The sequence below is a fragment of the Galeopterus variegatus genome, unplaced genomic scaffold (assembly GCF_000696425.1).
Source record: "Galeopterus variegatus unplaced genomic scaffold, G_variegatus-3.0.2 Scaffold6997, whole genome shotgun sequence".
NCBI lineage: Eukaryota > Metazoa > Chordata > Mammalia > Dermoptera > Cynocephalidae > Galeopterus > Galeopterus variegatus.
The window spans coordinates 34,857-60,321 of NW_007733108.1; the positions used below are offsets into that span (position 1 = coordinate 34,857).

The 25,465-nt window shown below is 47.0% G+C and overlaps 1 protein-coding gene across 1 annotated transcript in view; it reads right to left on the bottom strand.

The window, feature by feature from the left end:
* Positions 1-12,668: 12,668 nt before the first annotated feature.
* Positions 12,669-25,465, bottom strand: part of SMYD3 (SET and MYND domain containing 3) — a 72,443-nt gene continuing 59,646 nt past the window's right edge. Inside the window, exon 5 of the mRNA XM_008591527.1 lies at positions 12,669-12,847. Coding sequence (XP_008589749.1) covers positions 12,669-12,847 — 179 coding nt within the window. The remainder of the gene's footprint in view (positions 12,848-25,465) is intronic.

Consider the following 25,465-nt stretch of genomic DNA (forward strand, 5'->3'; position numbering starts at 1 on the left):
CATGGGGGCCAGGGGAAGGGACAAGCAGCTTGTTAATGTTCCTGCCTGGGAAGAAAAGGGCTGGCGCTGTTTATCTAGGACTCCCGGCACAGGGGAGCTGCTGGGGTCCAGTTTAGCGGCGGACTTTGGCAATAAGATCGAAAAGGAAGCAGAAGGTGCAGTCCTCAGGAAAATGGCTGGGGAGTGGTCCTCCAGTAGCCGGGAGTGGCAAACACCATGGAGTTGTGTGACCAGGAGGTGACAGAAAGCACAGGCTTTATACACGTTCTGCCATGTGCAGCGCATTGGAGGCGATGCACGGGTCACCTTCTCCCTCCCCAACAGCGGCTGCACATGTATCAGCAGCGCCCAGTCGTCTTGTTTCATTCTTAGGTCAGGCAAGAAATTGCCAGGTTGGATTAAGGCCTGGTTTGGGAAACTGCCAGACTACCCAAGCCTGGCTGCTGTCACCCAGGCTCTGTCGAAACTCGCAGCAGGTGTTCAAGAGCAAGAGGCCCGAGCTGGCAGCTATAGGCAGAAGGGCTCCTGCAGCCAGGAGGACCAGCAGGCCCGAAGCAGCCTGCCACCTCCTCTTCACGGGGACTGGAGGGCCAGAGCCTCACGCCAATTCCATGCACAGAATGTCCTTGATTTCTCTCTCAGAAGTAAGACCACAAGCTGGGCCATTCTCATGCAGCTGGTGGGCGCAGAGCTGGAACTGCCCAAATGGCTGGGAAATAAGTACGTCTTTACCCAAACACGCAGGGGGCCTCTCACACAAAGGGGTTGGGCTTAAAGGGAGTCAGGGGGCTTTGAGAAGAATGGATTGCTCCCTGAAGGACACATGCTTTCCGTTCTCTGTTCTCCCAAGAAAAGAGCAGCCAGAAATATTGCTCATAACGCTCGCCCTTACCCGACGGAAAGGCTCATATAGTTCCAGGTTATCCGTACCCAAAAACACACGGAGATCAGAACAAGCTCAAGTTAGCGGTTTGATGATCACTGAGCAACTGAACTGTAGTCATCATTGCCGTCACCTCCTTCCTCTGCCCTCCTCGGCTCCCTCCTCCGCTCCCTCCTCTGCTCTCTCCTCTCTTCCCTCCTCTGTTCTCTCCTCCTCCACCTTCCCCTTCACTGTTTCCTTTTGTTTTATTTCTAGATTCTAAGTTAAGAGAGCCCCTTTGGAATTAAATTAAAAGGGCTTCAATTTGGAAGGTTAAATTATAATGCTTGGGCCTTGATGGACCCCTTACCCCATGGCTGTGCGGTGGTCACTGGCCCAGTGTCAGGACAGGGGGCAGTCACTAAGAATCAATCTTATGGAACCGTCAGCAAACAAAGAGGCCTTGATTAGATTCAGCAGGTAACTCAGTATTTCACACATATATACACACACTGCTCAAAATCTTGTATAGGGGCTCTGCCACCAAAGATACTTGAATTCAAAACTACAGTATGGAAAATAATGATTAAGTAGCTAAAGGATTACTGTCCACCTCAATAAGCAGACCAGCTCTGATTGATTCTCTAGGTCCTACCCCGTGTGCGTGGGGCTTAGGAAAGTTCTCAACTAGTTACAACAGCCGAGGGCCCCGCCTGCCCCCTAGGAATGAGCTTTACTGACAGATACATTGACACAGGCACCCTCACTGAGCACGCTCCCATGTGTGTGACACAGAGGGGTGAGGACGTGGCAAAGGCAGGCCCAGGGGAGTGCAGGGTGGGTGACTGCATGATCACTCACCCAGGTTGCCCCACTACATCATGCACCTGGCAAGTTCTGCAGGCTCCTGCACTAGAATGTCACAGTGATTGACAAAACCTGGCAAAAGAGCAACTGTGGGATGTCAGAAGAAAAGCCAGCCTGATGACAGCAGTAGAAGGTGCTGCTGTGATCGAACCTCACATTTTATCAACTTATCTGCTTCTGAGGAAAAAGTTAGAAAATTACTGACAAAATAAAAACTGATACAGCTGCTATGTAATTACTGGCAACCTCTGAGGTACAAACACCTGACGTGTAAACATGTCATGTTCACAAACTACCGGCTGCGTTTTACTTCCACCAACCCCCCATTTTTTCTGACATGGAAGTACAGACAACTGTCTGAGCTCAATCTCACTGATATCAGCTTTCTGCTCCTTGAAGGGGATTTCATACCCCTGTGGGAACGTGAGCATAAATGACTCCATCTTAGGCCCTTACTTGTTATGACTTTCTGAGAGCTTTGCTCATAAAGTTACATAGTAACTAGGGGAAAGGTAGTTAAAACAACAGATAGGAACGACCTGCTGATTGCAAAGAAGGAAAAATTAAGTACTGGTGTGGCTATAAGCCAGCCGGGCCACCTACATCAATGTTTGGACCTAGTTACATCAATGTTTGGACCTAGTTACATTAAGTGAACTGCCTATATAAACCTGAGCTCAGCCTTGAGATAACACAGGAAAGCTTGGCATGTGCCTTTGGGTTGCTGTCTGCCTGACCCATCAGTCTGTAAATAAGTTACCCTGTAATAAAGTTCTTTGCTTTATCGCATGAGATGGCCTATTTTGTTGTTCAGCCTCAGGACACCTTTCCAATTAGGTGGACAATCTGCCCTTGGTCCACCTTCAGACAGCTGAGGAGCCAGCCAGGAGAGATCAAAACATGAAACAAGCAAGGGTAAGAGTTGGCACAGGGGCGATCCTGCATTGGGGGGGGAGGGGGGATTCCCAGGCCGGTGAGCAACCTCTATGTGAGGAGACCTGGCCAAGTTTGTCAAACACTTCAAACTTGTTCGTGAGTATGTGGACACCCCGGGAATGTCAAAAGCATTGCTGGAAATTCCTACCAAAGCAGTCAGGAATAAGCAATGGAAGAAAGAAAGTGAACAAGCTTCAGCACCAGTGGCTCGGCCCTTGCACTCAAAATCAGCACAGACAGGGGCACTGCAGAAGGCCAGAGAGGCTTTAGCTTCCAGGTGGGATGTTAGGGCTGCCTGGTCAGCTAGTGCTCTGACACTGTCAAAATACATCCAAAAGCAAGAACACCTTGAGGTGATGGCTTGTGCCTTGGATTGAAATGAGTCCCTCAAAGTCCATGTATCAGAAACTTAGCCCCCACTGTGACTGTTAAGAGGGTGATAAATCCTATTATGGTGATCGAAAGGTGGGACCTTGAAGAGGTGATTAGATTGTGAGCAGCATGACCTAGTAAAAGGGTTAATAAATTGATGGTTTAATGGTCGTCATGGGCACAATTCTGAGGGCTTTAAAAGAAGAGCCAATGAGGTTCGTCTCTGCTCTGCCGTCCTTGCCATGTGACACCCTGCATTGCTGTAGAGTCACTTCACCAAATGTGTTCCCTGGACTTTGGACCTCCCAGCCACTGAAACTATAAGCAATAAATTTCATTTTCTTACAAACTACCCAGTTCTAGATATTTTGTTACAAGCAACAGAAACTGACTAATGCAGCTTGTAAGGTGGCTAAAACGCGGGCCAAAAGTTGCCTCATGGGAAAGTAAGAATCATCATCTCCCAAGTAGACCAGGATCCTAAATGGTGGGATCCCTGGGATAATGACTCATTGGAAGATGACGACTTTATCACGGAGGAGGAAAAGATACTTGAATTAAAGGCACGGCCTTTGATTTAAACAAAGACCCAGGTGACAACAGAGACCCTACTAGTCAAACAGCAACTGAGAGAATATTCCTCTGCTGAACTGGTGGTGCTTACCAGTAGGTTTAAGCAGAAGACTAGGGGAGGGGAGACTGCCTGGGTGCTCTGTGTGGGGGACACTGGGGGAGATGGTGTTGCATTTCATGGGCTAGAAACATCTAAGATGGCATCTATGACTGCCCAACCTGCACTCTGACCAAGACTTCCTGCTCCCTGGGTGGAGGAAAATCAGGCTCAGACAGCCAATTTAACAGAATGGATAAGGGCTGGCATTCAAATGGCCTGGCCAAATGAAGGGGATGTACCATTTCCACCCCTACAGTAGACTTCCATGGAAGAATTACAAGAAGTTGTGAGGGAGTTAGGAATGAAATTTTAGAGGACCAGAGTTAGAACTGTTCACACCTGATATGATGGGCCATATGCTCCTGTCTGCCCCTGGTGCTTGGTATGGAACTTTGATCTCTGCAGTGAATTGAACGTCCCCCTAAAGTCATTAAAGCTTAATTCCCATTGTAACTGTAGAGGGTGGAAAATCCTATTACGGTAATTGAAAGGTGGTGCCTTGAAGAGGTGATTAGACTGTGAGGACCCTGCCCTAATGAATGGATTAATAATGGTGGTCATGGCTGTGGTTCTGAGGGCTTTAAAAGGAGAGCATGTGAGAGTCTCTGTCTCTATGCTCTGTCATTCTGCCACATGAGACCCCCGTGTTACTCCCAAGGAAGGCCCTTACCAGATGTGCTCCCTGGACTTTGGACTTCCCAGCCTCCAAAGTTGTAAGCAATACATTCTGTTTTCTTACAAATTACCCAGTTTCAGGTATTTGTTATTAGCAACAGAAATGGACTAACATAGTCTCCGTATTAGCACCAATGGTAAATCAACCCATACAGAGAGTACTGCTGATGGTGGCAGGCTTGGGTGAAATGGACAGGTTCGACCATAAAGGGAATAGAAAGGTAGACAAAGGATGAAATACCAAAGGAGCTGTTATTAGAAAGAGCCCATCTAGGGTATCCCGTAAACAACTGTGGTGAGATCTGGCATTGGCTGGTACCTATAAAGAGGTGATTGATTTAAAAGCTCAATATTGTTTTAAGTTTGTTGGAAGGATCTCCCCAGGGATAAGCAATTCACCCCACTGGAGAGCAAGAGGGGAGAGGTGGAGAAACAGCCCAGTGCACCTCCACACCTGATCATTTCCAGAGGTGGATTCCGCCACCCCCACCCCCGAGACCAGGGATGGGGCCAACGTTGCCCTTTGGTGAATCTAGCAGCAGGTGACCAGGGGCCCCATGAGGAAGTGATTATATACTGGTCCCACACCAAACAAACTGTAGTGGTTCTGGTAGATACCAGAACAGAATGTACCCTTACATATGGCAACCCATCTAAGTTTAGGGGAGAGATTTGAGTCACACGTGGATATAGGGGTCAAACAATTAAAAGACATCAGCCTGTATTTGCAAATAGGACGACTCTATCCTCATCTTTTCCGTGTATGTATCTCTCTCATTCCTGCATATACATCAGGGGTGGATATATTACAAGACCTTGACCTTACAACTACCAAGGGTGAGTTTCGACGGCTCATCCAAGCAATCAAGGCTGTTTTGGTAGGACATGCAAAATGGGACCCTGTGCAGCTGCTCACACCTCACTGGCTTGTTCCAATAAAACAATACACACTGCCAGGAGGGCACAATGAAATCACAGGTATGATTAAAGAACTAGAAAGAGGTGGGGTGATTAAAGCAGCCCAGAGGCCCTTAACAGTGGCCAGTTAGGAAACCCAGTGACACCTGGCATATGACTGGACTACAGGGAATTAAACAAGCGCGCTCTTCCATACGTGCTTTCTGCCTAACATAGCTTCCCTCCTGGAGCAGACTTCCTCGTCTCAAGACGCACCCCTGACTTGGCTAATGCTTTTAGTATTCCTCTAGATGAATGCTCACAGGACCAGTTTGCCTTTAGCTGGAATGGGCGGCAATGGACTTTCCACGCGTTACCACAAAGGTACCTACGTAGCCCCACCATCTGTCATGGTACGGCATTTAAAGATCTAGAAAAATGGAGAACAGGTATGCCCCTAAAAATGTATCATTATATTGATGTCATGCCAGAGGCTGTGGTTACCCAAACTGTGAAAGACTTAGACCTTTGTTCCCCTATAGGCCATGATTATTTAAAAAAAAAAAAAAGGAGCTAGATGGGATTGGGATACTCCCCAGCAAGAGGCATTTGATAAAGCTAAATTGGTTGTCAGACACATACAGGTCTTGTTTACTTAGTGGTAGTGCTTAGCCAGAGGGGCTTGGTTGGGGCCCATGGCAGAAACAGAATGGGAAACACATCCCATTAGGATTCTGGTCAAAACTTTGGGAAGGTGCAAAAACCATGTACTGTCCCACTGAAAAACAGCTCTTAGCTGTTTGTCTGGCCTTCCAATAGACAGGGCCTGACAACTGACTTGCCGTTGAGAGTACACACTTCCTTACCAGTGAAGAATGGATCAAAGATGTTTCTGAAACCAAAGAGCATCTGTGCCTAGGTAAGTGCCCTGTAAAAATGGTATGCTTACTTAAAACAGAGAAGCTCCTATAACATTAGCCTGTTGTCCTAAGAACTGCATGCACTGTTGGGACCAATTACATAAGTGGATCCGGACCATATTCCAACAGTACAGGACATTGCTCTGCGCCTTCCATAAATACAAGAGGGTATGGGCACCCCTCTTCCTGACACCTGGTATACTGATGGTAGCAGCCAGGGGAATCCACCCACCTGGCGTTCTACTGTCCGGCTGGACTCTGATATTATTTGGTTCAAGGAAGGAACAGAACAGAGTAGCCAAAGGGCTGAACTATGAGCACTGTGGATCATGCTGACCAATGAACCAATGCCACTTAACATAGGCACTGACAGCTGGGCAGTTTGGCAAGGATTCACAACTTGGATGCCACAGTGGCACCAAGAAAACTGGACAATACTTGGTAAGTTGCTGTGGGGTGCTGAACTGTGGAGTGACACATGGGGAGTCTGAACCCAGATAACAGCCCAGGAGTCCGCATGGCATGTGGCAACTCACTCCTCAACCACCTTGCCGGGCAATCACAAGGCAGATGCTTCAGCCAAAGCTTGAGCTATTTTGCTAAAAGGCTTGTTAACCCCCTCTGATGTGACCAATTGGGTTCACCATAAGTCTGGCCAGCAGGGCCCCCAGACGCCATGGGAGATAGTGAAGAGACTGCATCTGCCTGTAAAATATTCAGATCTTCAGGCTGTAGACAAGGATCATCCAGTGTTACTGAGGTGACGCCCATTAAGATACACACTAGTGTGTATTGGGCATTCTACCTGTCCAGACTCTCGATGGCAGATAGACTATGACGGCCCCATGCCAGTATCAGAGGGACATAAGTCCACTTTGACTTGTGCAAGCTGCTACAATAAAGGGACTCAAAGTTAGAAAATATGCATGGGACCCTGGCCCAAACAGTGATCAAGGAACTCCTTCTACTGGACATGATGTACAGGAGTGGCCCAAGGCCTGGAGCACATTATGGACTTTTCATCTCACTGGCCACATTAAACAGATGCATGGCGTGATCAAAACCACACTGAACTTCTCACTAGAGGAGACCTTAAAGGGTGGTCCCCCAACTGACTAAAGCCATCAGACTTTTAAATGCTGCCCTACTGTGGGTCACATGGCTTGCAGAATGCATACTAACAACCAGAGTTCTAAAGGTACAGGTACAAAAGGGAGGACTGTGGCCCATATGGCAGGATTAGGGACTTGTTCTGTATTTGCCACAGGACCTCCCACCTGGTGACACTTTGACAGATTGGAAACTAAAATGATCCCCATCCCAGGTGGCTTGGTATTATTCCGTTGGGGGATGGTCTTACCTCTGGCATCACACTCAGCGCCCCCTTTTTATCTAGATGGAGGGCCTATTTTAACTACCATGACTCCTCCTGAGGTCCTAAAACAGAGACACGGTTTGGTTTATTATGATGGGTGTACATGGAGGGTGCTATATATGACAAGTTAATACCCTCCGGTAATGTCACAGGTCAGACTGTGTAGTATCATCCACCCAGGAAATTACCTCAACCCGAGGAGGTTTCAGCCAGACAGCAATGATATTAACGTTAAAGGAAGACTTGCCTTGTCTAGTGCCTTTAAAACATTTGTCTCACTGCTCTTGGCTTCCTCAGTTTCAGGTTCTTGCCTACGGCCCTGGGGAATGCTCTCTGTCCCGGGCCACCACCGTTGCTGGAGTGTGCAATTGAGCTGACCACTGGATGTGTGGATTGTCGCTGATGCTCAGTGCTGAGGGGATGCCATGGAAGGCGGTGGCCTCCAAGATGAAATAAAACTCTGGGTGGGGACGACAGCTGTAGAGAGGACAATCTGTTGGGCCCTCTGAACGCAATGCGGAGGCCCACTCTATTACGTTTATTGCACGTGAGCCACCTTCCACTATCTGCACCAAGGCTATTCAAGGAAGAGGAGGCAGATAAGATCGTAAGGGCCATGAGATGCTGGCGGTGGAATGTGTGAACACAACTTTTGATGCAGAAAGTTAACACCTAGGAATATATCAGATACAAGATTTACCCCAGGGCTGTAGTCACATCAGTACACAAAGACACGAGTTTATGGATATTAATCATAGAACTGTTTGACACAGTAACCATAAGGAAAACAATAGGGACTGATCTAAAAATTATGGTACATTCACAAGATGAAATACTATATATCTGTTAACGAGTGAGGTAGAAATTCAGAAACTGATCTAGACAGATATCGACATTCGGTTGTAAAGCAAAAAAGCAAGAAATAGAAGGTGGGTACAGAGTGATTCCAGTTTTTCCTTCTCTCTGCCCACTAAGGAGAGTTCTTGGCTCCCCTTCCCTTTTTCCCTTCCCACCCCCTCTCCCTGCCCCCCAAGTTAGTAAGATAAGAAGGGGAGAGGCAGAAAGAAAGGAGGAGGTGGGAGACCCATGTGAACAGTTTGAGGGCGAAGAGTTGAGTGACGGTGTGACAGCAGCTGGGAAAACAGAGAAAAAAGAATGGGGGACGAGGGGACTTTAAAGAAATAAATACGTAATAAACACTGTGGTGTATTACTAATGAAACCCTTGTTTATGTTCTTATGAGATTCTGGCAAATGTTAGCATTTACTTATTCACCTTCAATTCTCTCTCCCACATCCTGCTAAAACGTGATCTTATCACAGGGGCTTCGGAATATGTTCAGACTGGCCACTCGCACGGAACATTTCTGGAAAGACACTTCTATCCACGGTTATCTTTTGGGAGGAGGACAAGAGTTTGGAAGGTGAGGGTGATTTTTACCCTTCTGTTCCTTTGAAAATGTCCTTCTTTGAAGTAAATTAACAGAACATGTGTGAATGTTACTGAAAGTCCCCTTCCCAGCCTGAGAAAACCTCTCTCTCACCTCCTATCATTCTCTGGTTCCTAAAGAAAATCAACTTTAAACAGTATTCAACACAATATAAAACTGAATTTTAAAAACAATTTGTGTTCAATTTTGTTGTTGTGGTTTTTTCTTTTTTTTTTTTTGACATTTATAGCATATATTAGTGATATTATGGGCTCAGCAGATTTCATGGTCTAGTCTACTCTGGGGACTTCTCCATAATCTGACACCTTCTGCAACAGGAAAATGCATTCCAATTCCTAAACTACCAACTGAAAAACTAACTTTTGGAAACTGATCCATCTTAATGGTTAAGATTAGACTGAATTGGGGCCAGCCCGGTGGCGCACTGGATAGTGCGCCGCTTGGGAAGCGCGGCGGCACTCCCGCCCGAGGGTTCGGATTCCACATGCAGACCGGTTCCCGCTCACTGGCTGAGCGAGGCGCAGGAGCAACACCGAGGGTTGCAATCCCGTTGCCAGTCCCCGGTCCGGTACGGGGGCAATACTGAGGGTTGCGATCCGTTGCCGGACACGGAAAAAGACAAAAGACAAAAAAAAAAAAAAAGATTAGACTGGATTAAATGTTTCACTAAAGTTTATCAAATACCTTTAAATTATTTTCATTCTGTTTAATGTTCATAATGCTAAGGGATAGATGACTATGTGCTTATAATCACAAATACAGACACTCTCAGAAGACAGAAGCTAACACTGAAGATTATACATCTGTTGTATGTGAATTATTTCCAACTCGCTTTACGCAACATAAAAAACCTAATATCAAGTTGCATCATAAAAACTGAGTAAAATCTATTGAGTAAAAATAAATGACAGTAGCAGGAAGGGAGCTGAGGACAGAGATTTGGATAAAAATGGAATATAGACACTGCTCCTCTAAGGTCAGCAGTTACAATTTAGCCAAGGTCAGGAGTGACAAGTTCATCACCAGAGACTCAACCTCAATCTAGTGTTGCAAAAAGTATATTAACATTGTGAAACTGTTACGGCAGATGGCAATCCGGTCACCTCTCGGTAACTCATGCTTAGCTAACTGTCCGTGTCCTTGACTAAAGGTGAGCAAGCAGCCCGCTGAGAGCATCTGCAGGGGGACTGTGCAGGTGGCACTCAGCACACAGGGGGAGTTCCCTTGTGCACATGTGAAAGGGTGAAAACCACTGCCAACGTCCGATTCCTACCTCCCGCTCTGATGTTGCTAAAGGGCTTGCAGGCACCTGACCCATTGGCATATGTTCCGTATTTTCACCTTTGCTTTAGCTAAAGGGAAAAAAAGCAAACTATGACAGCATCTACCCCTCTCAATTCTCTGAACTTTTATGGTTCTGGATTATTTATAGCCTCTTCCTCTACTACAACTTTGAAAGCAAACATTCAAATCTCACTTGTTTGGTGTGGATCAATGCAGATTGGATTTCTTGACATACACAACACTAGAGAGCCACTCCCAAACAAGTTCCAGGGAAGAGAAACTGAGGGCGGCCTGGAAATTTGTCACCCAGACTAAGAACAGAGTACACATTTAGAGAGCGATTGTGACCTGCCAAACACCATGAAAACATAACCAACAGTTCTCCCAAACATTACGGAGTATATTCTGGTGGACGTGGCCTTGGTCACCGGAAAGTCCTCTTTGTTTGACTCAAGTTTAAGTCAAACAAGCTGCCAGTTAATAAAGAGGTAAGTTATTGCTTCGGAGAAGCCTAGGTAGCTGGGGAAGAGAGGATTCAACACTCATGCAGAACAGGAACCCTTGAAGGTGTGTGGCCTTCCTTACGGAAGGTGTTGACCCACTTAAAGTTTCTGTGTTTCCCAGCAGCCTGGCAGGGCAGCCTGGATGGAGCAGGAGGCGTGGGCACAGCACCAGCTGGGGCTGGGGGCTCGCAGCTGCCGAGGGCCTGGAGCAGGGAGGGTTTTCTCGGCCTGCATCTCCCAGCACGAGTCCAGCCACTCCTCGGTGGCATGAGGTCTGGCTTCCCGAGACCAAGCCCTGGGGTTCGGAGAGGCAACACCAACCATCCCGACCTGCCTCATTGCAACACTCCAAGGACGCAGCCTTATCTCTCTGTATTCCATTCATGTTTTCTGAGAACCCACAAGATGCATCCTCCTGCATAGCTATTTCCCTGCTCCTGGGAAAGTCTGCAGCCTCAGCCCCGGAGGCGATCTCTTGTAAGTTTGATTAAAGCTGACTCACAGTCTGCATTCCCAAGCTGTTCACCCACAGGCAGTGGAAGAAACCACCTACAGAAGTTCTGAAAACACCCTCAAGGTCACGCTGGTGTCACCAGCTGGCCTAGGGACCGCTGCCATCTCCCGGTTGCTCTCTGCCTGCACCAAGCTCCTGGCCCAGGCCTGGATTCCTACCTTTGTCAGAGCTAATATCCTAGACCCCGGACTCACTTCTGTACCTGTCCTGTTGGTCTTGGCGACTTCCCCACCCAGCTGTCTCCTGAGGCTCTTCCTCAAGTGGGTCCAAGGAGTACCCCCGGCTCCCCTCCATCCCTCACCGTCCCTTCACTTAGAACCACTCCCCTCCTGCTGTCCCACACGGCACAGGTCTGGCCCTGGATTCTCCCTCTGCCTACCCCTTTGGGCCAACATTGTGTTTGCATGGTCTGCAGTCTCAGAAATTCAGTGTCTGCCCATAATGGAGCCCTATTCTCCAGGGACCTCCTCTCCCCGCCATCTCCCCAGGTCCCAGATGCTTTTGAGGCACGTTCCCAGCAGCGACCTCATTCTGTGCTGGACACTAGGCTATTCCAACCTCAGACTATGGTCCGTATGTCTCTGTGCCCTTTACCGTGGACTGATTCCAATCTCAACTTCTAGACTTGTGTTCTTAGCCCAGTGCAAGTCAGGGCCCCACATCCAGCAGCACCAAACTGTCAGCCCTCAGCTTCACTGCCACCCTCTCTCCCAAAGCTCCTCCAAACTTACAAGAACATCTAGAGGCAAAACACCCACTGCTCTGGAGGAGCTGAGGCTAGTCAAGAAGTAGTTACCAATGGTCCCTGCACCTGACTCGTTGACACGTTTGAGCAGCGCGGTCGCCCTGCTCTCCTGCCTGGTCATAAGGTGGTGAAAAAGGCAAATGACTCAAGGGAAACACCCTGGGAGCCACAAAGCCTGACAATGGCAGGAACCATCCTTATTGCAGCCAGACTGACGGCCGCACACTGGCCACCCTCCCCTGGACCAGCAGAGGCTAATGAGGGCCTCCCTAGCTAGGTCTGAGCCGCGCTCCCCTCCGGCTCTCCTGGAACCCTGTGCTCGCCTCTGCCCATGCCATCACCACCCCATGCTGTCATCATCTGTTCCACATCAAGACAACGTCTAATTAGTCTCTGTACAGCCACAGTGCCTGATGCACAAAGGGAACGCTCTGAACGATGATCAGTGGACGTGTAAATGGATAAAACGAGGTTTGGTTTTACACGTCGGCTGGGAAGCAGCTGGGAACATTCCACACACGGCGGTGATGAGAATGACCTCACGCGATGATCCTCTGCCTTTACTCATGCCCTGTCCCCCCACCGCCCCCAGGACTTACCTGTACGGCTCCATGGTCCGAATGCCATAGAACAGCGCCTCCTCCAGCAGCCCGAGGTGGATGCAGGCGTCCATGGCGCAGTCCAGCACCTTTAGCTGGTAGATGTTGATATCGGGAAGCCGTTCGGAGTTGCTGCTTATGATCGTCTGACACATGGCCAGGACCTGTTCCCACTCTGTTATTAACCTGAGTTAAGAATTGTCTTCATCATGAAAAAAACACAAGCAAAATGAGAGTCTCTAAAAGGCTGAAGAGCTCCCAGGCACAGGAGGGAAGGAAGCGTCCATTATTTATCACAGAGCGGCTGCTTGAAAACGCACTTGAGAAACAAAAACACCTAAGTGGCATCTCAGCCAAGTAAACTCTGTTTACATCAACAAACCGTCTTCTACTGAGCCTGTGCCCTGGGGGATTAAACTTTCCGAGGAACTGTTCTTTCTTCACTCCTATATGTATTCTCTCTAAACCTCGTCATTAATGAATGCAGCTCCTTATTAAACTGGACTAAAGATTAAGTGAGTTCGGTTTATTATTTACTCTGTTAAAAACTGATCTGAAATTAAAGAAGCTTTAGAGATTTCTTTTTCAAAAGGACGAACTCATGTTTGCTCCTGTGTCTTTTGAGTCCTGGGCATACGTGAAACCAAACACGCATAACCCACAGGCACACACTAGGGGAAGCGGCTCATGTTTGCTTCCAGGTCATCTGAGTCCTGGGCATACGTGAAACCAAACACGCATAACCCACAGGCACACACTAGGGGAAGCGATTGGAAGAAATTCAGTTCCACTGAATCCCATATTTAAAAGTTTTTTTTTTTTTCCTTTTTGTCTTTTTTTCGTGACCGGCAACGGATCGCAACCCTCAGTGTCGTGCCCGTACCGGACTAGGACCGGCAACGGGATCACAACCCTCGGTGTTGCGCCCGCACCTCGCTCAGCCAGTGAGCGGCCGGTCTGTATGTGGGATCCAAACCCTCGGCGGGAGTGCTGCCGCGCTCCCAAGTGGCGCACTGTAGCAGTGCACCACCGGGCCGGCCCCCCATATTTAAAAGTGTTTTCATTATACAAGTGAACAGAATGGGTCATGGGCTGCGTTTGATTGAGACCCCACTCCCAAAGGACCCTGCTTTTCACAACCCAGTGTTCTCTGCACCACCCTCTGCCCTCAACTCAAGCCTTGTCACTGATGTCCTGACACAGCGTGTCCCTCCCTGAACAGACTGTGTCTCTCCTTTCTCTCTCCAGCATTAGCACCCAGACCCTCAGGGCACTGCTTTCCAAAACATCAGCCAATGCTTTTAACGAACCAGTGAACCCACTTGTGAGTGTGGGGACAAATATCTTTATGAACTGTCAAGAAATATATTTTGGTTTCAGCAAGGGCCTCCTGGAGGCACAATACCTTACCCCAAAGGGTGACTTCCATAGGGAGGATTTCTAACAGCACAATGTACAGCTGAGGGTCCTTTATAGTACCCCCCCTCCTCCCCGTAACTTCAGCACACATCCTGACTCTGAGGAGTTGACTCTGGTCCCAGAAGAGGGACATTTATTGAAGAAAAATGAGTTAGTGGTTTTCTTTTGTATTCATCTGACATACACGTTTAACGTTTGCTGAGTGTACCCCCCAGAGGTCGGAGGAAGCAGTATCTTGGGCAATGCACTGAGTTTGTAGCAGATTGCCAGGCTGCCCGCTGTGGCTTTTCATCTGAGGATTAGGTATTTGATGACCCATCAGGAGAATGACTGTCTCTTACACAAGGCTAGACATTTTTGCGGCAAGACTTGCACCTCATGTGAACATCGTGTTGTCTGACCACTACGAGCATTTGCCTAGTTATTTAGAGGTATGTTCCAACTCATTCTAAAGAGGTTTGAGGTGACACCTTAGATGTAAAAACCAGAGGTGACGCTCTCCAGCCACTCATAGGAATACATCTACTTCATCCCTCAGCACGCTGGAAGGGACCACATGCCAATTTCCCTTCACAACACTGGTGACTGTCTCTTGGCAAACAAGGCAAAACCTTTCCTGTAAAACACCCCAGTGAGCAAAATTAATGGAATAATTTTAACAAAGAGGCTTTTCCCCCAAGCTGATGCTGACATGTGTTTGCTCAAAGACTTAGTCTCCGGTGTCTGTGCGGTGTTCATTGCACATTATTCTGCTCCACTGAGGAGTTGAGCTCCAGACCCAAGCAGGGCTGGATAGCCCACCCAGAGAGCATAGATTACCGATGGCCAAAACGGATCCCTCTTCTTCTGAACACTTTCAAATGACCATAAGAGGATTAGAGGCAAAGACAAAGAAGAGCAAAGTAAATTCACTTGGGAATTAACCAAGTTCCTGAGACTCAGAGTGTCCGACCACAGAGCTTTTGCTCACTTAATCTTTAATGCTACTTACTGCTTCCCATCGTCCCATCGTCCCACCGTCCCTTCTTGCCTATGAAGTCTAACCTCCTGTGCATGGCATTTAAGGCCTGGCCACGCTCCCCTCCTCTCGTGCTGAGCTGGCTATTTCTCGACAGCATGCAGTTTACATTCTGCAGGTCTGCGTGTGTCACCTCCACTCTGCTGGCCTAGTGAACTCCCGCTCACCCTCCAGACACAGCTCCGTCGCCTCCTCTGTGAAACCTTCTGTAACCTCCCAAAGTCCCTACAAATATATACCTTTACCAAAATATGTAATACCATACGTATTTACTACCCCACTATGTATGAGGGAAGTTCTGAGTGCAGGGCTGTGTCTTCTAATTTCTGCCTGGATCAGAAGCCAGCACGGAGTACTTTTCAGTAAAACCCTGTCCCCTTGAGACTGAACTGTAGCTGAGTCATCCACGGGCCCCAGTTCTGCTGCATGCGCCCACACAGAGAAAGTCCACTGCTCTGCCGTGGAATGGATCTTTCAGCCCATGAACACGAATCTCCTGCTCCCAGAGTCGGCTGTTTTCCCAGCATCTTCCAATCTGTCTGTAAACAGCATTTCAAATTCCACCTGGATTCTGAGTTCACTCCTCAAACTTATTTCACTTTTTCTATATCCTTTTTAATATGTCCCACCACAAACTGCATAGGAAATTCCAGATACAGTCAGATAGTACTATCGCCCCTCTCATTTTATAATCTATATTTCTATTAATGCAGCCCAAGATCACGGCAGTGTTTTAGGGGGTTACGTCATACTCTTAAGCTTTATTACATTTTGCTACTCACTAAAGACATAAAATTAATTTACATGTGCTGCTGCTAAGCTTTATGCATACGAGGGTACTTCAAAAAGTTCATGGAAAAATAGAATTAAAGGATAGTATGAATCATTCCATGACTTTTTAAACTTAGACACCATTTGAGCTCCTGATTCCATCTCCCCACCTCTGTTATCCTTCCCATCTGTGCACCTTTGGAAGTTTGCTCTGTATCTTCCTTCAAGGTGTGGAATCAAAGGTTGAAGAGGCTGAGACGGGAACAGAGTGACAGTCATCCAATTAGCATCGTTGTTTCAGTATAACTTTTCAACCATTTCGTAAGATGCCTGGTTTGCTAACAGCTATTCCTTGATTGCTTTTTGTCAAATCCCTTTCTGAAATCTAGATACAAACTTTACCAAAGCAAGCCACGTTTCTATGGATTCGCTTCCTCTTTGCAAATCCACCCAGCACCCTGGTGATCACAGCTTTCTTTTATGTTCCTTAGTAACCAATTCTAGGTTCTTTACTAAGACTAACAAACTCATTTGGCTGTAGATTTCAGAAACTATGTATTTCATTCACCTTTAAAAACAGAAATACCAACCAACCTCTCTCATCCTTTACAATTCTTTAAAAAGCATTGTCAGTAGATGAGAAACCTCATTTACAGACTTTCTTAGTGCCTGTGGCAAGAGTTGCACCTCGTTTTAACCTTGTGTTGGGATATAACTTACCCACAGCATCTGAATGACCTTTTGCAATCTTTTTCATCTATTGGTGTCTTCTTACCTCGTGGGTTCCGTTTGTCACATGTCTGCTCAACTGATCTCCTCTACTGGGAACAGCCTCCCTCTCAGCCTCTGACTATCCAAATCCTGTCCCTGACTCAGGATACCTTTTGCACAGCAAAACATCAGTGGGGCCTTCCCAGGTGACCTCCATCATAAACAGTCTCTCCCTACTCTAAACTTTGACCCACTTGTGGTCCTTACTGTTTATGCCAAGAAAATTTATTGTACAGCAACCTCCGCTGCCACTGTAGTCATGGCTGATTTAATATGAAGCATCCAGGTCTGAGGGCCAGTGGGATTAAATTATAAGGATTCTAAACTGTTCTATCTTAGAGATGTAAGTGGTTATGGAGGAAGGGAATCTAGGGATTTGTTTCCTTGTACACATAAAGAAACTACTACTTACTATTACTGGGCCATACACTTTGATTATTATCTAATGATGCAGATCTGGCCACAGTCTTCCCTAGCCATTACCCAAATTTCCGGTTGGGGTCAGGGATGCAGCCTGTGACTGCCGAACAGAATGAGGCCCTCTGGTTCATGGCGAGCTAACCCTGTCCTTGGTCTCATCAACACCAGGCTCCATCCAATAAGGCAGCAATCCCAACAGTCCAGCTCAACCCACCGGTGAAAGGATACTCCAGTGCGCCTTCAGTTCCTCGATTTTCTTCAGAGATTCTTGAACTTCCTTCCACACCTGCTCATCACCCATTAGCATATCGGCATCCTGCTCAGGCCAAATTAAAAGACAGGAAAGGAAGACAAATAATGCAATTAAAAAGTGGGCAAGGGATCTGAATAGACATTTCTCCAAGGAAGATATATAAATGATCCGGGAACAAATGAAGAGATGGTTGACATCATTACCAGGGAAATACACAATGAGATACCACGTCATACCCACCAGCACGGCTACAATAAAAAAAGAGATTATAGCAAGTAGTGGTGAGAATGTGGAGCAATTAAAACCCTCATATACTGCTGGTGGGAATATAAAATCGTACTGCTTTTTGAAAACAGTCTGGCAGCTCTTCAAAAGGTTAGACACAGAGTTACCATGTCAACAATTCCACTTCTAGATATATACCCAAGAGAAATGGAAACAGGTTAAACAAAAACTTGTCCACAAAGATTCATAGCAACATTGTTCATAATAGCCAAAGAAAAGTGGAAACAACTCAAACGTCCATCAACTGATGAACGGATAAGTAAAATGTGATATATCCATACAAATGGAATATTACTCAACCATACAATAAATGAAGTATTGATGCCTGCTGAGCATGGATGAGCCTTGAGAACATTGTGCTAAGTGAAAGAAGCCTGTCACAGAAGACCACATGTTGTATGACTCCATTTATATGAAATTCCAGAATAGGCAAGATCATAGAGACAGAAAGCAGATTAGTGGTTGCCGAAGGCTGGGTGGATTGGAGGGAATTGGGGAGGGATTGCTAATGGGTAAGGGTTTCTTTTGGGGGTGATAAAAATGTTCTAAAAAATGACTGTGATGCTGGTTGCACAACTCTGTAAAGAGACTAAAAACCACTGAATTACAACTGGGTGAATTGTACCATATGTGAATTATATCTTAATAAAACTGTCATTTAAAGAGGAGAATGGGTGAGAAGACTATTGTTTAGGTGACCTACAGATAATGCTTTAACCAATTATGGAGTTACCAACCAAAATGAAGCTGGGATAACGGAAGATAAATACAACCACACCCACGTGAACCACATGAACTTCCACAGGAACTAAAAACAAACAACCTCTCTGCCCCAACATTTTAAAAAAGCAACTCAAAATAAAATCGTGAGCTACCCCTTATTAAATGTCTGTGCTCCTATTTGGTAAGCAGGTCCCCCACCCTTCCTGTCTGCTGTTGTATCTCCAGCATCTGGCAAGTGTCTGGCAGGTGCTCAATCGGTGCTCACTGAATGAATGACTGAAAACCACGCGTGCAACACAGTGCTGGGTGCTTCACTAATATTGTGTCCCCTTATCTGCACAGAGCTCTTTTACATACGTGAGATCGCACCAGTGGGGTAACATGGCAGGGTGGGGGAGTAGCCTACCCTGGGTCAGGCAACAAGAGGGCGCATCATCTACAGATAACTGAGAGGCAGTAATAAAACCGACAGAGAGCAGGTCTTACTTTTATCAACAGGTCACAATTCTGAACAACTCAGAGGCAAAATATTCTTCCCGGCCAGGTCAGAGGGCACCTACCACCTTCTCCCTGATAAACCACTGATCATACCCAGTTTGTAGATAACAAAATTGAGACTCCGAGAGATGAACTGACTTTCCCAAAAGTCACTAGTTGGGGCCAAAATTTAAACCAAGGTCTGTTTGATTCGAAAGGGCTGTGTTCTCGTCTCTACACTCAGCTTACCACAGACACTGTTGTGGTCTGTTTCGCATGCTCAGCAAGTTCTAGTTATTTAAAGCTGCTTTGCCCAATACAGTAGCCACCAGCCACAGGTGGCTATGTCAGTATAAATGAATTCAAATTATATAAAATAACAAATTCAGTTTTTCAGCTGCACTAGCCGCATCTCAAGAGCTCACCAGCCACACGTGGCTGTGGCTACCACATTGGACAGCACAAATACAGAACAGTTATGTCATTACAGAAAGTTCTATTGGACAGTATCCTTTAATGAGGCTAATCAAAGGGGAAGAAACTCTCATCAGACACTATTCAAAACTAGGTGTTCAATATCCATGAGACTCTCAGTGGGTGTCAGGGCAAAGAACTGCTCTAGGAAGCTGTACCAGGTCATGGCCAGGGTGGGGGTGAAGGGAAGGGAGGGCAGGCTTCCACATGTGGCCTACATCTCCCTGGAGACTCATCCGTGTCTACTAAGGTGGTTTCTAGAATCAGCCCTGTGAGAACCACTGCCAGAGTAAGCCTGGGTTCCTGGTGGAAAGATACATATCACTCAGGTGTGTCAGGGCAGAACAAAAAGTGACAGCCACGGAGAACCACAGAGAAGAGATCCCGAGAACAGGGTGAGGCAGCAGGTGTGCCCGTGAGGGGGCGTGAGCGGGGTGTGTGTGTGTGTGTGTGTGTGTGTGTGTGTGTGTAACAGGGCTTTTTGGGTCTCTGTGTGTATGTGCTGTGCACATCTGTGATACAACAGGGTGGTTTTAAAATAGACACTGTAAGTGCACCCCACTTCTTTTAGGAAATTCTAAATACACACCTAGCTTTCTATACAAAGGAGGGCAGGAATCAAACCCCTTTGAGAAGGTAAACAGTGTCCCTTCACATATTCATCTAAAGCTTTAGTCCCATCACCTCACTCTCCTGCTCCAAAGCCTTCAGCCACTTCCCGCCACCTCCCAGATAAAGCCCACATGTGAAATCATGACAATGGCGGCCATTCATGACTAAGTGTTCCCATTTTATATTTCACACCTGGCAGCTCAAACCGTGGGCTCTAAGCAAAACATCTTGCTTCTTACTCCCCACAGTAGGCAGGACAGTGGACCCCCAAAGATGTCCACACCTGATCCTGAAAACCTGTGAATATGTTAGGTTTCATGGGAAAGGGGATTTAAGTTGCAGATGGCATGAAGGTTGCCAATCAGTTCACCTTAAAATAGGGAAGCCCATCCTGGACTTTCTAATGGGTCTAATAATAATTATAGGGATCCTTCAAAGTAGAAAAGTGGTGTGATATGATGGATCTGCCACGGCTGGCTTTGAGGATGGAGGCAGCCATGTACCAGGAAATATGGGCAACCAACATGAGCTGCCAAAGGCAGGGAAATGCCTCTGCCCTGGATCCTTTAGAAAGGAACGCGGCCCTGCCAACACCTTGAGTTTAGCCCAGTGGGACTTGTGTAAGGCTTCTGGCCTCCAGAATTACAAAATAATAATAAATTAGTGTTGTTTTAAGTCACTAAATTTAAGATCATCTGTTACAGCAGCAGTAGAAAACCAATATAGTCCCTCACACTGCTTCTGTTCCTCTGGCCCTTGGGAACTTTTGCACGTGCTCCTCCCTGTATCTGAAATTAACTAATTTGATCCCACTAGGCACTGTTCTAGGCACGGGGGATAGAATGATAAAGAAATCAGATAATCATGGTGTTTACACTGAAGGGGGAGGAGGAGCACAGGGCAATGGAAAATAAACACACACATATGTATATAAATAAAATAAATATTTGTTGGAGGGAAAAACGATCAGGGAAGAGGAATGGGAAATACTGGTATCAGGCAGTTTCATTTTAAACAGAATGCCTAGGGAGGGTCTCACGGAGAATATATTTGAGTAAAGATCTGCAGGAGGCGAAGCAGCGGGAGATGAGAGTTCTAGGAAGAGGGGACACAGCCCGTGCCAAAGTGCCGAGGCAGGAGCGTGCCTGAACGTCCCAGCAAGGCGGCCAGTCTGGCCGGAGCTTGTAGGTGTAGGTTGTGTGCAAGTCCCATCTTCCCCACTCGTGAGCTCTTTAGAGCTGGGTGTAAGTCTCACTCTTCTCTGATCCTGCCTCTCCCAAATACCTAGCACAGAGCTTTGTGTGTAACAAATGCTCAGCTGAATGTCTACAGAATGGATCTGGAAGAAGAGAACATTTTACTTGGTGATGATCTGGATGTCTCGTGTATGTATTTCAATTGTTCCTAACAATGTCCTTGTAGGCCATCAATACCCACAATTTACAAATGAGGCACAAGCTAGACCTGAAGCTTAAGTCACTGGTCCAAATGTCCTTCCACCCCTAATTGCCAGAAGGAAGATTCAGCTGCAGGTCTGTCTGGCTCTAGATCCCAGGCTCTTTCTACTATCTTCATGTTTAATTTGAATTTGTTTTCCTCGTCATCTTGCTTAAACAGTAAAACTCATGTCTGTGAGTTAACAGATGCAAAATACCTTTAACCCATGGCTCCTGAGGTCTTCCTAGAACTACCACTTAAAAAAGGACAGTAGAATCACCCAACATGGAACCCACAGCAGATCTTGGATTCTTCTATAAAGCAGAGTTGAGACCACAGCCTGGAGCAAAACAATTTCATATGGGAATTATATTCATAACTAAATCTGCTACCAGTGAACATAATCTGATTAGCTGGCTATTTATTTAGGTTGACCCTAAGCCTTTATTTACACTTAACAGAAGAGCAAGCAAGCTTTGAAATGGTTTCCAACCAATCAGAAAGGACACCTCCCAGAGCACTTTATACTGGAGCTAGACAAAGGCACACTCACAGCGCACCCTCAGCACCCTGGAGCGTTCCACTGCGGTGACATGTCTACACTGTCAGGTTCCAGACTCACCTCGCTCCCGCCCCTGGCCCCCATTCCTGCTGCGGCTTCTCCTCACTAAGCCTACAATGGGGTCTTTCCCCTTCTCCCCACACCAGGCTGGAGAACTCAGTAGCGTATGCACATAATCGGGACATGTGTACGTAAACAGGGGAACTACTGATGGACACATAATTTAAATCTTCTACTTTTTCAATTTGAAAATATAAGCGTGAATTACTATATTCTTTTTCACAGTCCCTGAGGTATGAAATTAGTAAACTTCTGTCCTTATTTCCTATCCAAACACATCAAAGATACCTGATATCATTCAGAACAAAGTTATTTAGGGGGAAAAAATCCTTTTTGAATTTTAGCTTTACTATGTCAAAGGGCCTTGAGTGGGTGAGTCCTCAAATTTATTTTTAGGAGGTGGAAAACATTTTATACTCACATATTTTTAAAACAGCAAATATATTATTGCTAAGTTTTCTACAAACAATAAAAATAATCTGGACTATCAGCAGCAGGACTCCCAAGAAAGTGTGCGCTCCTGGGACACGATCAGAGAATGAAGCGCATGTTTTTCTGGGGCCGAGGGCACCTCTCCTGACTGCTGTGTGTCCCTCCCTGGGCGAGCCTTCCTTTGTCTGGCCCTGAGCTTCCTCACCTGTAAACAAGAAGGTGGTCGGGATGCCCACTAGCACACCTCCTCGGTGACCATTCCAGAGACAGAGTGACGCAGAGCAACGTAGCTCCACCTCTGGTGACCACTCTCTTGCACAGCTCCAGAAAAGTCCTTAAAAAGCCCTCTTCACTTTAAACAGTAAAAACATGGGAACAGGTCATTTAAGGCAGAACTGTGCCGCTCCCTTATCGGCCCCTCCCGAGTCATTGCCCCGTTCCTTCCCCGTTGCGCCCACCCCTCCTTGTCTCTCTTGCTGCCACCGCGCCTACTCTTCCAGCTGGAACCCTCTCCCTGTGGCCTCTGGCAGGACTCGGACTGCCATTGTGGCTCTCTCCTTGGGTCATCCTTCCTTTCTCTTCTTTGGCTTTCTTCCCACTTGTCCCTTTAGGACTCAGCCCCCAGTGTACCCCATCAGGAAATCTTCTCTAATGCCACCCTCTGGGGCAGTCCAGCCCTCCTGAGCCAGCCCCACCACTCTGCACATCCCTCTCGGCACTGAGCTGTCTGTCACCAGTGGCCTCCTAGACCATCTCCCCAACTAGTCTCAGGATTCCCTGAGGGCATATGGCCTATCACACCTGCATTCTACAGGAGTAAGGAGAAGTGATCTTCCACAATTCCTGGGTTACAGTATTGCAAGAATAAAACACCTCAATTCTACAACAGGAGAATCCCAACCAAGGAAACAGAAGGGTCATTTCACATCACACTCTCACCCTGAGTCCTTTCCAGTATTACTGCATCAGGACGATGCTGGGAAAGGACATGTTCCCAGCGCAGCTGTGGGTGTTTGACTCATGTCCAGACTCGGGTCATAATTTAGAACCTAAATGTGACCCCCTCCTCCAGCATAAGAAATCCCACCCCAGGACAGGACCCATGCTCCCGAACCACAGCACCGAGGGCTATTTGAGCAGTGGGCTCAGTGAACTCCCCTGGCTTCCACCTCAAACGTCATCCTCAGTCTCTTGTGGCCCCTCGGTCCATAGGTCCCTGGCCTCATCTATCCCTGAGCTGTCAGGGAGGCCATCTATGTTTCCGCATACACAGCTGCTAAATCAACACCCCAGGATCATCTCCTCAACTGCAACGATAGGTACCAGATGATATGAGATAATCGCATCCCCACATAAAAGGGTGTCACTCAACACAATTACATTCAATTGGCCAAATGCTTCCTTTGGTCTTCAGTGTAGGAAGTAAACCTGCCAGGTGCCAGGAGTGCCATGGACTAGAAAGCACAGTTTCTTCCATAGGGTAAGGCTGGAATCCAGCCAGCCTGGCTGAGCAGAACCTTGGGAAAGTGACCACTGGCCCTGTCAGGGTGGACAGCAGATGCATCCACCCGGACGCACCTTGCATCTGCAACACTTGAACACGTGTGTCCATTTAGTGCACAGTGTTTGATGTTGAAACTCTTGCACTGGGCTGCCTTCAGATGGTTCTCATTAGAAAGAGAAGGAAAGGGGAAAGGCAATCTGCTTTCCAGTACTTCCTGTTACCCAATCCTCATGCAAAGTCTAATTAGATTGGACTGGAGAGAGGAGTATAGGATGGAAAATAAAATTAATGAACATTTATAAACTTTTCTAGTAACTCAATAATTCTAGTGGCTGCACTCAGGAGGAGAGAGACTGAGAAGTCCTGAGATTCAAAATCAGGAGAGAAACCAACTTTAATTTGCTTTGCAGCCTCTGACTGAGGTACTCGGGTTCACGGATAATATACTGGGACTAATAGATTAATATATGGCATTACTTGAAACCTGTATGTTTCACAGGAAACATCTCTGCTGGAACCAATTTCCATCTGCTTTGGCAAAACCAACTGAAAGCAGTTCAGATTTAACTTGCGGGGGAAAGTGGCTCTTTCATAAAATGGAAAAATAGCAGCTAAAAATAGATTGTTCACTATTTTATCAACCACAACCAGTCAATGTGTATCATGGGCTGGGAAAGGAGGAGAAGGAAGGAAGGCTCTTAACTCAAAGTGTGATCAAATTGTAGTAGGTTCTAATTAGCAATTAATGAGCAAACGTACTGATAATTAGGAGAACCTAGAGAAAAGAACACGAGACTTAGAGTCATGAGATGTGGAGCGGAATTCCTGCTCCACAGTTGTGTGATCTTGGCCAGTCATTGAACCTCCCTGAAGTCACGTTACTTCAGGTGCGATAATTCTGCAGAGGTGCACCTGCTGGCCCTTTCCTGTGCACGCTCTAGAAGCACCGCTGTCACAGGGGCCTGAGTCTTCCACTCCCACCCGAGGGCGGCCCGACAGGAGGAGGCGGGAGCATGTCACAATGTGATCGAGACCCCACAGTGCCACGCCTCACATCTCTGCACATCCTGCTGCCTTTACCAGGAAGGCTCTTCCTCAACTCTCATCCAAGAAAATTCCTGTCATCCACCAGGAACCAGGCCACATCGCCTCCAGCGTCCACAGGCACAGTCCCTGGTGCACTCTCCACCGGGTTCCATGACAGTCACTTTACCATCTTGTAGCAACAAGTAAATCTGTGATGCAGATGAAGGGATCTCATCCAGATGCTGTTACCAGTCTGCAGATTAAGTTGGCTTGCCAAGGTTAGTTTTTCATCTGTTTCACAAAACTGGGAGATCTCAGTGCCTGTAACAGATGTCCACAAGCAGGATGGAGCAGGGGTCTGAACTCCAAGTCCAAGCTCAAGAGCCCAAAGTTGCAGGCTCCTTCCCCCTTGCCCACCCCTCAAGCTGGCTGATCCCAGAATAGACATTCTCTTCTCGGCTTGGAGAGCCTTCTCCAGTCGGCCAGTTCCATCACTGCCTTGGATCCAGCCAAGGAGCACTTGGGCAACTAGAGGCACTAAGCCTAATC